Source organism: Gekko japonicus, unplaced genomic scaffold (assembly GCF_001447785.1).
Source record: "Gekko japonicus isolate JY-2015 unplaced genomic scaffold, Gekko_japonicus_V1.1 scaffold957, whole genome shotgun sequence".
In the NCBI taxonomy this organism is placed as follows: domain Eukaryota; kingdom Metazoa; phylum Chordata; class Lepidosauria; order Squamata; family Gekkonidae; genus Gekko; species Gekko japonicus.
Window position 1 is genome coordinate 527,613 of NW_015162507.1, and position 13,634 is coordinate 541,246.

Consider the following 13,634-nt stretch of genomic DNA (forward strand, 5'->3'; position numbering starts at 1 on the left):
ACACATGCGCACAAATGCGCAACGTCCGTTTTGCCACGCTATGTCTGATCGCCTGCCAAAGGCCGGAACACGGAGCCACAGGGGCGCATTGGATCGCGCTACTGCGGTTCTTTTTGCTCCAGCTCTAATTTGCCTCCCTTCAGCGGTGCAATATCCCGCTCGTGTGACCGGGACCAAGGAGTAGCTGTTGATAGCTCAGTCACAGAGTATGGGCTTCGTATTCAGGAGTTACTATTTTTGTTTTCTGGCAAGTGACCTCAGGGGGGGGGGGCATTATCTTCACCCATGCCCAAGCCTTCAGAGTACCATTTCACAGAAGACAACACTGGACTCAAAGGTGGCTTATAGCGTAGCATGAGAGCACGTGTTCTGCGTGCAGGAGGTCCTAGGTTCAATTCTTGGCTTGTCCAATTATGGCAATTAAAGAACACTATCATGTACCCCAACCCTGGCTTGGATGGCCCAGGCCTGCTCAATCTCATCAAGTGTCAGAAGCTAAGCAAGGTGGGCCCTGCTTAGTACTTGGATGGGGGACCTCCAAGGAAGTCCTGGGTCACTAAGCAGAAGGAGGCAACGGCAGACCACCTCTGAACGCCTCTTGCCTTGAAAACCCAACAGGGTCGCCATTAAGTTAGCTGTGACTTGACAGCCCTTTACGCAGAGCCATCGTGCACCCCACCCTGAGCTGGGTGGCCCAGGCTAGCCCAATCTCATCGGGTCTCAGAAGCGAAGCAGGGCTGGCCCTGGCTAGCACTTGGATGGGAGGCCACCAAGGAAGTCCAGGGCTGTGACACAGAGGCAGGCAACGGCAAATCACCTCTGTTGGTCTCTTGCCTCGAAAACACTACAGGGTGGCCATAAGTTGGCTGCAACTAGAGGGCGCTTTCCCACCACCATTAGATACACTAGAAGCAGTCACTCATTGGGGAGTTTTAATATCTTGCATGGGGAGAGTGGGCTAGATCTTTAAGAGTTCTAGATAACAGTAAGGTAAAGGTAAAGGTTTCCCCTGCTCGAAAGCCAGTCGAATCCGACTCTAGGGTTGCGGTGCTCATCTCCGTTTCAAAGCCAAAGACATTTCCGTGGTCATGTGGCCGGCATGACTAAACACCAAGGCGCACGGAACTCTGTTACCTTCCCACCGAAGTGGTACCTATTTATCTACTTGCAATTTCTTGCTTTCGAACTGCTAGGTTGGTAGGAGCTGGAACTAGAGACGGGAGCTCACTCCGTCATGCGGCACCCGGGTCTCGCACTGCTGAACTACCGACCTTCCACAGCCTGCAGTTCAGTGTCTTAACCACTTGAGCCACCGCAGCTCCTTCTAGATAACAGTAGGGCAAATTTATACTGATATTTCGTGTATCAATGCTTATGAACACGAGAGTGGCAGCCCCGTGACTGGACGCATAGTTTGCAAGCAGAAGGCCTTATGCTCAGTTCTGGCTGCACTGCAAGGCAAATTCACTCGAGTTCCAGTGCGTGAGCATATATGCCATGGCTAATATGGTGGAATCACTTATTTGTGTCCTCCTGTTCTGAAGATTCTATCGGGAGGAACGAAATCATCTTATACTAACCCTTCTGCCTAGATTTAACCCTCTGCAGTCTTATCTTGATTTTAGGCCAGACGTCCTATGCAAATTCCTCCTAGAAGACGTTCAGAGTGCAGTGACTTACGCTGTGGCGAAATTTTGCTTCTTAGCTATTAAAAAAAGTAAACTTATTTCAGCTGAAAAAAACTGTATGATTCTCTTATTCCTATCATTTTATTTTGCTAATTTTATTAATTTTCTCTTGTTAATGTGTTTATACTATTGCTATGTTAGAAGAAGAAGAGGAGGAGGAGGAGGAGGAGGAGGAGATTGGATTTATACCCCACCCTTCACTTGGAGTCTCAGAGCGGCTTACAAACTCCTTTCCCTTCCACTCCCCACAACAGACACCCTGTAAGGTGGGTGGGGCTGAGAGAACTCTTGACAGAAACTGCTCTTTTTCAAGGACAGCTGTGCCAGAGCTTGTGACTGACCCAAGGTCACATCAGCAGGTGCAAGTGGAGGAGTGGGGAATCAAACCCGGTTCTCCCAGATTAGAGTCCGCACACTTAACCACTACACCAAACTGGCTCTGTTTTAATCTCTCTTTTATCAGAATTGTACTGTTTCACTGGCTCTTGCTGTAATAAATTAGATCGACCGGTTCTGGTCTCTCCAGTGAAAGGATGTGAGCTTCATAGGACAGGGTGGGACCTTGGCAAACAACTGCCAATCAGAGGAGACAATCCTGAGCCAGGTGCACCGATCCAGCAGAGTAAAAAGCATCTTCCTGTGTTTGCATCACCTAACAGTGATCACTGCCAGCTGCAGCACTGTTATCCTCCGAACAGCTGGACAACCATCTGAATTTAGCGGAGTGTTCTGTGTACATGTCAGTGCTCGCTGTAACCTTTGGGATGTCACGACTCTTGGGTAAACACGCTGCTATTACATTTGCTGTATCCCTGGCTGGGGATGGACCACGAGCGCAGCCACAGCACCACGTTCTTCTGAAACTAGCGGTGACTCACAGCAAGAGGAAGTGATTTGCCGGACATCAGAGGGAGAAGAAATGAGGCGATCATCATTTCGTGTCAAAAACAGAGCTTAGGCGGCTTGCCACCCTCCCCTCCAGACATCATCGGAGGAGCACAAGGCCTCTGACCCATTTGAGCGTCTTTATGTTGTTGTGAGCATGACGCACGAATCTGTGCCTGGAACTGGGAGCAAGAGGTTGCTCGGGAGGCATTCATCTCTGCAGACTGCCTCCTCCCCACCTACAGTTAATGAAATATGGTTACAGAGCATCATATTTCTGAACCTTTGGGGTTTTGGAATGGAAAAGTTAATGGCCTCTAGGTTGTTTTCTGAGAAACTGTTCAGGAGCCATGCAGGGGCCGCTCAAAATAGGTGGCAACTACCGTTCCCCTCGGGAGATGGTCTTTTATACGTTGCCTGTAATTAAGCCCATTACTCCTTAGCTCAGACACTGCAGACGTCTAACAGCCTCGGTGCAGACTCCATCTGTAAATAAAACAGTACAAGAAGAGCCCCACAGCACTGGACGAGATCCCTCTAGTTCTTCATCCTGTTTCCCACAGAGGCTAGCGACATGTTTCCAGGATCGTGACTATAATAGCTCCCTCGTCCTATGTGCCACTCAGAAACTGTTATGCAATGGTACACTGCTCTTACACATGGAAGTGGCATACTACTGTGGCCAACCAACCTTGCCCCATTGTTTGTCTCCGGCAATCTTGTGTGCTGAGGTATACTGCCTCTGAATCTGGAGGTTCCATTTGGCTCCCGTGACCAATAGCTGTGGACCTAATTTTTTTTTTTGTATAAAGATTTTATTGACTCCCCTAAAAAGGGGAGGAGTTTCGCTTAAAAAGAAAAATAGGGAAGGTATATAGTGGGACGAAGAGAAAGCTGAGTGATCTATTAACTGTTAGATTAAACTGTTAGTAATGTCCAATCATCAAAGGCTTCTTCTGCGTGTTGTCAAACATCTTTTTTCCATTCCAGTTACTTTCTGTATTAGTATGTTAGTAATGTTCCTTTGAATTTCTGTTAAAAAGTCTCTTCAGGGCACATTCAAAACCGCTTCTTTTACGTGCTGGTTACTTTTCCACTCTCAGTGACGGGAGGGGCTTCCTCTGTTTTTCTCTCCCTCCGGCTTCTTCCCCTCCTCCTTCGGGTCGCTGTTAACTCTTTCAGTTCCTGTGCTATAAGTCGTCTTCCTTTCATGCCATGCCCGGAGATCTCCAGCTTTGAGAATGGTATTAATTTCAATTTCGCTTTTATCCGCTCCCAATCTCTTCGCTGGATTCTCCTCTTCAATTGTTGACTTTTATAAGCGCTCATGAGGCACTTTTCGCTGTCACAATTCAAACTTTTCTTTTCCTTCACAATCCCCGTTGGATTCATAGCTATACACAGTCCAAATATTAAACAGCCGGCACTCACGTTGACACAAACGCCCAGACGGAAGTCCCTCCCTTCTCCTCCGCTTGTCTTTACCCAGCTCCGACATCTTGTTTTTTTATTTTTAGTAAAGTTTTTAAAATGCGCTCCAGGGAAACAAAACCTCTTGCTTATTTTCAAGTACATCAAAGGAAAACATCACTATTCGCTCAGTCCATGCCCCCCCTCTTTTCTTTTTTTTCTTTCTCGCTTATAGAGGATTAACCTCCTCATTTTCCGCTGAAGGGGGGGGGGGGAAACGTTCTTAGTTCATTTTCTCTGTATTTTGACAACTCACAGTTACGCCAGTCTTTTCTTTTCCATTTTTTTCGGATATTCGCTTCATCACTCGGTGACGCCCGGTGGTTCCGCTAAACCCCGTAGAACGGGGTCGCTCACGCAGCAAGGTCCAAAGGGGCAGGGCATGGCGAGAGTCTCAATCTCCGATCTTTCGACCGAAAGAGAGACTCCCCCCTAGAACGCCCTAAAGCGCCCCGGATCCGAGCTCCTCTCATCTGAGGGGCTCGTTCGGGTCTCCGCTTGCGCGGATTCCCTCCTCCACCGCGGGCGGGCAAGGCGCCCTCGGAAGCAACCCGAGGATGCGTCTGCCTTTTGCGGGAGCCAGACCGGAAGCCAGCTGTGGACCTATTTTTGATGAATTTGTCTAATCTCCTTTCAAAACCACTTAAGCCCACAGCTGACACCACCAAATTCTGTACAATAATCGTACATGTGAAGAAGTACTTCTTTGTCGGCCTGTCTGCACTACTGTTCCTAACTGGGTGACTCCCCCAACTTCGAGTCTTTTGAGGCGGAGAAGAAATTCTCTCCATTTGCTTCCACCTCCAACCCATCTATCATCCATCAACTTCACCACGGGTAATCGTGAATTCTAGCATTATCACTGAGGGAGAAAAAGCCCTGTCCTCTTTCTTCACACTGTGCATAATTTTATAATCCTCGACCCTGCCTTCCTTTTGCTTTGTTTTCCAAACTGAGAAGTCCCGAAACAGTTTTGATGGACAGAGAAGGAAGCGTGGAGCAGAGACTTTCCGGAGCTGGCCTGAGATTCAAGCTATGTTGTTTCCTGAGTCTGCCCAATGTCAGACCAGAGATAAGCTGAACTTAACTCTCAGGTGTGTGGGGGACTAGGGCTGCCAACCTCCAGGTAGCACCTGGAGATCTCCCACTATTACAATTGATCTTCAGACTACAGAGATCAGTTCCCCTGGAGAAAATGGCTCCTCTAGAGGGTGGACTCCATGGCATTATATCCCCCTGAGGTCTTTCCACTCCCCAAACCCCACCCTCTCCAGCCTCCCCCCCAAAAAATCTCCAGGTAATACCCAGAGCTGGCAACCCCAATTTAAAAAAAAGGTCTGTGTGGCATACACAGAGAGAGGAGGCCGAACCATCCATGTGCACCTTTTTCTCAACCTGAAATGGACCCCAAGAGCTGCCGTTTGCCCCGACTGGGGAAACTGGGATGTATCGATGGGCTACACGCCCAACAAAGCTGAGGCCAGCAAAGCTCGAAAGACAGAGGGAGGGAGCGGTCCGCCGTGGCCCTCTCACTTGGAAAAGCAAGGAGCACTCCACCTCATGACGAGGCACATCCCTCCTGTTTTGTTTTGAGAGTGGCTTTTAAATGTTAAGACTTATTAGCGGCTGTTGTCAAATTGCCGCTTTCCCAGGGCCCCATCAACACCGAGCACCTTAATGTTAATTGGACACATTGTCTCCGGTTTTGAAGAGAGCGCCTTGATTAGCTTCAACAGCTCTCAGCCAGACAGGAGGGAAGGGGCCCCCTCCTCCCTGCCTCAGGCCCCCCTGGGATCCGGAGCAATTCACACCGGGAGTCTTCCTGTTGTCTTCAGCTCCTCAAATATAGCATGTCGTGTGCGTCCCTTGAATAGCCCGGCCATGATGCACGGATGCTCCCAGAATGCCTCGGAGAGCCCAAACTCTTTTGGTCTCTTATCCAGCAGCTATCAGTGGAATATCCTTTCAATAGCTCGATGTCCGCTTTAAAATATCATAACTAGGGCTGCCAAGTGGGGGCGGGGGGCGGGTAACCCCCCGCTTTGGAGGCCCGATTTCTGAGGCCGCGGAATTGGGCCCCGGGGGGAACCCCACCCCTGCGTGCGCGTCACCAGGAAGTGATGTGGGCACGCCGGGCACGCTGGTTTTCCCTTGTATGGCCATGGCCCTGCCCCCAGCATGCCTGGCGTCCTCCCGTCACTTCCGGGTTATGTGCGTGCGGCGCGCGTGCGTGAAGCACGCACGCACCGGACGCCGGCCGGGAGCCCCCCGCTCCCGGCAAAGATACACTTGGCAACCCTAAAGTTGGAGTCTGGTGGCACCTTTAAGATCAACAAAGTCTGGTTCAGGGTATAAGTGGGCATGCACATGAAAGCTTATACCCAGATTAAAACTGTGTTGGCACATGCAACAAGCCCCACCCCCTGCTCCCAGCAGCCCTCCGTCAGAGCAAGAAGCAGCCAGGTAAGCTGCAGAGCCCCCCCCCCAGCCCCCCGGTCCAAAACAGTCCAGTGGCACCTTTAAGACCTGGACTCAAACTTTGTTCGGCTGCTTCAGACCAACATGGCTTCCCACGTGCATTCCGAGTGCTCGGGTTCACTCTCGTTCACAATAACCAATGGAGCCTCTATGTTCCAAAGCAGCCCACTAAGTTCAGAAAACCAGGTGGGGAAAGACGAGAGCACAGAGAGGCTTTGGTCCTCAGTTCTCTGCTTGTCAAACTTCTAAAAATATTTAGTTGGCCACTGTGGGAAACAAGATACTGGAGAGGATAGTTTTTTAATTATTACTGTTCTGAGTGTGGATAGATGGGGGGCGGGCATTTGATATTTAAAGGAGGGAGCTCTGAACGCACACCAAACTGCCTTATACCAAGGCAGACCTTGGGTCTATCGGGGTCAGAACTGTCTATTTGGACTAGCAGCGGCTCTCAGCAGGCCTTAGGTAGAGGTGTTTCACTTCCCCTCTTTCTTGTTGTTCAGTCGCACAGTCGAGTCCGACTCTTCGTGACCCCATGGACCACATCACGCCAGGCCCTGCTGTCTTCTGTTGTACTCCGGAGTTTGCTTAATTTCATGTTCGTTACCTCGATAACACGGTCTAACCATCTCATCCTTTGCCATCCCCGTCTTCTTTTACCTTCAATCTTTCCCAGCATCAGGGTCTTCTTCAGTGAGTGCTCCCTTCTCATTTGGTGGCCAACTTAATCCTTTTTAAACTGGAGATGTCAGAGGCAAGAACCCAGGACCTTCTGCATGCCAAGCGGATGCTCTAGCATTGAGCCACAGCCCTCCCTCCCCACCCCAAATCATACAGAGTGGGTCTCCCAGGTGCTCAATGCCACAGGGCTGCATATGGGTCCTCAGTGTTGACAGCTCCAGGTGGGGCCTGGAGATCTCACAGAATTACAACTGATGCTCACCTGATAGAGGTCAGTTCCCCTGGAGAAAAAATGGCTGCTCTGGAAGGTGGACTCTATGGCATTTTACCCAGCTGGGGTCCCTCCCCTCCCTAAACCCCACCCTCCCCAGAGCCCACCCCCAAATTTCTAGAAATTTCTCAACCCAAACTTGACCACCCTAGAAGACATTCCACACAGTGTTACTCTTAAGAAGGAATCCTAGCATTACGAACAGGCACAAACTCACACAGAGCTGCCTTATCCTGAATCAGACCCATGGTCCATCAAGGTCAGTATTGTCTATTGAGACTGGCAGTGCCTCTCCAGGGTCTCTCAGGCGGAGGAGGAGATTGGATTTATATCCCGCCCCTCACTCACTACCCGAAGGAGTCTCACAGCAGCTTACAATCCCTTCCCCTCTCCACAACAGACACCCTGTGAGGTAGGGGGGCTGAGGGAGCTCTCTCAAGAACTGCCCTTGAGAGAACAGCTCTGAAAGAACTTGTGACTGACCCAAGGTCACACTGGCAGCTGCAAGTGGAGGAGTGGGGAATCAAACCCGGTTCTCCCAGATTAGAGTCCACACCAAACTGGCTCCAGAGGCCTTTCATATCCCCTCTTGCCAGGTCCTTTAACTAGAGGTGCCAGGGATTGAACCTGGGACCTTCTGCAGGCCAAGTCTTCCACTGGTCCCAAGCCCCTCCCCACCCTGGCTAGGCCAGGACAAACCCTCCGGAGAGGCAGGGCGTGCTGCACCTTAGCCACAAATCCACCCAATCTCTCTCTCTTTCTCTCTCGCCCGACGCGTTCTCCCGCTGAGGTCTCCAGTCATTACTCTCTCCACTCCCTCATTACCCGAATGCGCCATTATACTTTCGCTCACTTTAAAATGATCTCTTATTATCTCTCCATGGAAATTGCCCTAGCAACAAGCGCCTTCCTTCAATATCTATCAAGCCGAAGAAAGCCATTAAAGAAATTGCCGCGCGCAGCACGGACACCCTCCCACCCAGCTCCGCTCTCCATCTCCCCCCCACCCACCCCCAGCAGGTAGGAACGAGGTAATTTGCAACGCCGCTCTAGCGCCATCTACAGGTCGCCGGCGGAAGGTTCGGCAAGCCGCCCAACTCGTCGTCGTTATTGCCAAAGCCAGACCCGACGACGCACGATAGAGACGCGTGCGGCGGCTCCACCGCTCCAGCCGCGGCCTCGTCTTCCCCGGGAGCGCCCGCGTCACCTTCCAGAGGCTGCCAGGATTTAAGGAACGCGGAGCAGGCCGGCATCAACAATTCAGGAGCCAGCGGACAATGTGCAGACTGAGCCAATGCTTAGCAATCACACGGTGTTTTGGAAGGAAGTTGAGAGTTATTTTGAGCAGCAGACAAACCTTTCCTGTTTGGTTTCTCTGACATCGGCAGGAGAGGCCTCTTCACTTCGCTGGCGTTCCCGATTCGTTTGCTTCTTTTAGGGCCTTTTACACCATTTGAATGTAATGTGCCTTTCTGGGGGGAAATATACCGAAGAAGCTGCAGTGTTTAAAAGAGGGTACTGGGTTTGACATGGAAGCTTTCCAGTCATTAAACTCAAACATTTCTTGCAGTAGAAGAGATGGGGTGGGTGGAGTCAGGAGAGAGCAAGGGATAAGAAACGGGTTTCTAAGCTGTCCCAATTAAAACCAGTTTAAAGAAAAATGAGTGGAAATAATGAACACTGTGAAAACAAAGCGTTTGAAACAAACAGTTCAGAAAATGCTGCACAACTCCTGACTGTGCTCTTTGGTATCCTACTTACTTGACCCCCATATGGTGGCCAACTCTGGGTTGGGGAATCCCTGGAGTTTTGAGGGTAGAATGTGTGTGTGTGTTTGGGGGGGGGTGGCTTCAGCAGCCATGTTGTCCCATAAAGCCCTCCCTTCAGAGTTCCCATTTCTCCCAAGGGAACTGATCTCTGTAACCTGGATATCAGTTGTAATGCCAGGAGATCTCCAGGCCCCGCCTTGAGGCTGGCAACCCTATCCCCCAGGCACCCCTCCACAAATTGGCCTAAACCTCTTACCTTATGCAAGTCCATCTATGCATCTCCCTCCGCCAAGCTGCTTAAATAAACGCTCCTGAGTTGAGAACAAGGAAAAAACAATAAGACCCCAGCAGAGTCACCAGCTCCTTGTTGGGAAATTCCTGGAGATGTAAAGGTGGAGCCTGGGGAGGGTGAGAGTTAGGGTTGGGGGGGGAGAGACCCCCACCAGCAGTGCTCCCTCTGAGCGGTGGAGTCCTGTGAGCAAGAATCCTACTTTGTGAACTACTGGCATTAAAGCCGCGAGCGAGCGATTTGGCCGCTACATGAGTTAGTTCCCGAGCGGAGACAAAAAATGTGTGAGACAGAGGCTAAAAACCCATGAGCTGGCTCACACTGACTCAGCTTAGGGGGAACACTGCCCACGAGGGTATCAGTGCTATAAAGTCTACCCTCCAAAGCTGCCATTTCCACCAGGGGAAGTGATTTCTGTCATCTGGAGATCACTTGTCATTCCGGGAGATCTCCAGGCCTCACCTGGAAGTTGACAAGCCTAGCACCCAGCCGTAGCCTCAGGGAGGGGCAGGTGGATATTCAGAATTCAGTGGAGGGGGTTAGTGCAGGGCGATTCCCTCTTTCTCTGCACTGCTCTGAAGGAAGAACATGGGGGACCTTTTCCCCTTAGATTAATGGCCCGATGAAAGTGAAGACAGGCTAAAAGCAATGAACCCGGCCTGTGTAATTCACTGCCGTGGGAGACGGGGGTGTGATCGACTTCGGCTGGGGTAAGGAAGGTGCTCTATAATTTTTCGGCCATTAAGAGCGTGTCATTATGCCTGGTGGAGGATGGAGGGCCTGCGGTTTCTCACTTCGCCGTCTTCAGCAGGCCCATCGCGGCAGCCGGGGGGCGACAGCTTGTGTCCCCCGTCCCCCCCCCCCCCCCATTTCACCCACACGGACTGCTTGGCCGGAGAGTCGCAACCCCACCCCAAGGTCTGCAGATGGGCAATCAGTGGCTCAGAGCGGCAGACGACACACATTATTGGCCTAATGGGCGTAATTGAAAAGGAGATTTGAAAGATAAGAGACGCTGGGAGAATGCCAGATCAGATCCTGCTGGGGTGACGGATGGAGCTCGTGTGGCTCCTTCTGAGTCGGTTCAGATGGGGGAATTCAGATAAGCACCGTACCTGTGCAGTTCTGCCAGCTAAAACCGTCCACATAGGGCTGCTAGCTGGCTATACAAGAAATAGAAGATATGCCCTCACCTGGATAGCCCCGGCAAGCCCGATCTCGTCAGATCTCGGAAACTAAGCAGGGCCGACCCCGGCAAGTATATTTGGATGGGAGATCTCCAGAGAATACCAGGGCCGGGAGGCAGAGGCAGGCTATCAAGCCACTTCTCTGAGCATCCTCCGTGCCCCAGTAAGAGTCGCCAGAGGCCACCATGACTTCTAAGCACGGGCACACACACACAAATGCAAAAATACCAAAGACAGAGAGAGAAAGAGATAGAAGATAAAACCCTTCTCAGAACCACTTTTCTTTCAAAAGAAAAAGAGTAGAAAGTCGAGAGGAAGGGAGCCAGAAAGCCGGGTTCAAATCCTCATTCATGCCATGGAAGCTCGCTGGGCGACCTTTGGCCAGTCACACACTCTCAGCTTAACCTACCTCACAGGGTTGTTGTGAGGATAAAATGGAGGAGAGGAGAATGACGTAAGCTGCTTAGGGTCTCCATTGGGATGAAAGATGGGAGATAAAAGTTTTTTAAAAAATTAAAATGTGGACATGACAATTGTAGAGCAGTTCTATAACAGTTTATCTTTCATGAGTGGGAAGGGTTGTGCCTTGGTGAGTGGGGTTGCCAGCTTCCAGGTGGGGCCTGGAGACCTCCCCGAATTACAACTGATCTGCAGTCTGCAGCGCTCAGTCACTCTGAACGACCTGGCAGCTTTGGAGGGCGGGTCTATGACATCACATCACCTGCTGAGCTCCCACCGCAAAATCCGCCCTCCGCAGGCTCCACCCTCAGATCTCCAGGAATTTCCCAACTCAGAGTTGGCAACCCTACCTGTGCCAGAGGACCTGTTTTGCATGCAAGAAGACCCCAGATTCCATCCCTGGCATCTCTGTTTAGGTGCTGGGGAAGGCATTTCTCTACCAGAGAACGTGGCATCGGCAGAATTTCACTACACTGGCCAATGGTGTCGATTCATTTTACTTCATTTATAAGCCGCTTTTCTCCACCCCGTAATGCAGACCAAAAGGGGCTTACAATAGTCTCCCTTTCATCCACACATCAGCCCTGTGAGGTGGGTTAAGCTGAGAATGTGTGACCGGCCCAAGGTCACCCAGCAAGTTTCTGCAGCAGAGGAGGGTTTTGAACCTGGGTTTCTCAGATCCTAGTCCAGCTAGATTTGAGTCCCGTAGCACCTTGGAGACCAACCAGGTTTTTGGGGTAGGCCCCGACCTGGATAGCCAGTTTCATTTAATCTCGGGAACTAAGCAGGGTCGACTCTGGCAAGACCTCCTTGGAATATCAGCAGTTGGGAGGCCGGAACAGGCTTTATTCAACCATCTCTCGGAATATCCTCCAGGTCCCCAGTAAGGGTCAGTCACCAGAGGTCGCCATGACTTCCGGGTGCACACACACACATATGCATGTATAAAAAATACAAGGTTTTCAGGGTACAAGCTTTCAAGAGCCAAAGTGCCCTTTGTCAGGGCACTCACCACTATTCCGTGCTGGCTCTCAAAGCAGCTTCCTGTGTTCCTAGATAAAAATCCTGGTCAACAAATTAAAACTGGCCCCACATCTTTCAGCTCGGCATTAAATATGGTTTCCAGATTGGCAAAGATGGATCTAGGGCCAAGTACAGCTAGACCCACTCTAAGAATGTAATACATTTTATTCAAGTCTGGTAAATGAATTTAAACTCCCCCAGCTCTGCAAAGGATGACTGTACTAGGCCCTACTCTAGAGAAAGCTACAGTTTTTATCCCTCATGATGCATTTGATGTTGTACTAAAAAGGTAACGAGTTTAGCACATAAGAACGTCACTTTGAGAGCATGGCCTGAGGAGCAAATCAATCTTTCAGGGATGACTTGCTGGGGGCCTCCATTCCAGCTTTGTTCTTTTCGGCCTCCCCTGCTTCCTTGTCTCACGTATTCTGGTTTCTCACCACCCCGGGGCAAGATATGGCTCTTCTTGGAGCCGTTTGCTTTGCTGCTGGCAGACTGGCTGGCTAGACCAGCCTTCTGTCAACAGCTCTAGTGCCCATCTTTCCAAATGGCCATCCTCCAGCTCTCTTGATCTGTCACTGCCAAAGCTATCAATTGGCAAAGGATGTGGAGCCAAGAGCCGGAGGAAAGGAAAGCCAACAGAGCCAGGCATCTATAATGAACAAGCTTCAGAAAAGGAGGAAAGTCCACACAGGGTGAAGTTTGCAACTGATGCCTGCAGATGGGCTCCCAGAGTGTTTATGCCTAAGCAAGCAGGGGTGGGCAGGTGCCTGGTTCTCCAAGCGGCAGAAACCACCCCGTGTACCGCCCCTTTGCAACTGGCATTGTGAAAGTCAGAGGCGACAAAACAACAAAACTTTTTTTCTACCTCCCCTCTCCTTGGATGGTCAAAGCAGCTGCTTTTCCCTGTCAGGGATTCTTTTAAAGGATAGTCAACTGCCGGCTTTGGAGCACTATTTTGTTAGTTTAATTGATTTGGTTCATAAGTTTCTTCAAAGCATCTATCCACCATCCTGTCTGTTTCGAAAAGTGAAGCACGCGTTGATCGCTGAGACTGCACAGATTTTTTGTTACTGAAAACTTAGGAAGGAAGAGGTACATCGGGGGCAAATAGTTTAATGGAACCCCCTTAATTATCAGTTTTGTACACTGTTAACTACCTATTTGTACCTATCGCTTTCCTCATTCAGCTGACAGCTACTTCAACACCATTTTTAAACCCATGGCATTTTCCTGAACTGTTCCCAGCCAACCAGGGATCACACAAACAATGTCACTGCATCATTAATGATCACGTCATCATGTATCCAGTTAGATGTGGGGTATAGGATGTTGTCACATAGCCAAACGATAATAAGTAGAGGAAGTGTCACTCTCATGGTGAGTAGATCAGATATCACAACCAACTTGGAGCGAGGGCAGTCCTTCCTGCTA

At 50.4% G+C, this 13,634-nt stretch overlaps 1 protein-coding gene across 1 annotated transcript in view; it reads right to left on the reverse strand.

Moving 5' to 3' along the window:
* The window catches only part of LOC107106056 (CMP-N-acetylneuraminate-beta-galactosamide-alpha-2,3-sialyltransferase 4-like), a 107,339-nt gene that overhangs the window by 80,574 nt on the left and 13,131 nt on the right, over nucleotides 1-13,634 (reverse strand). Inside the window, exon 2 of the mRNA XM_015406142.1 lies at nucleotides 8,537-8,690. Within this exon, the coding sequence (XP_015261628.1) occupies nucleotides 8,537-8,690 (154 nt within the window). The remainder of the gene's footprint in view (nucleotides 1-8,536; nucleotides 8,691-13,634) is intronic.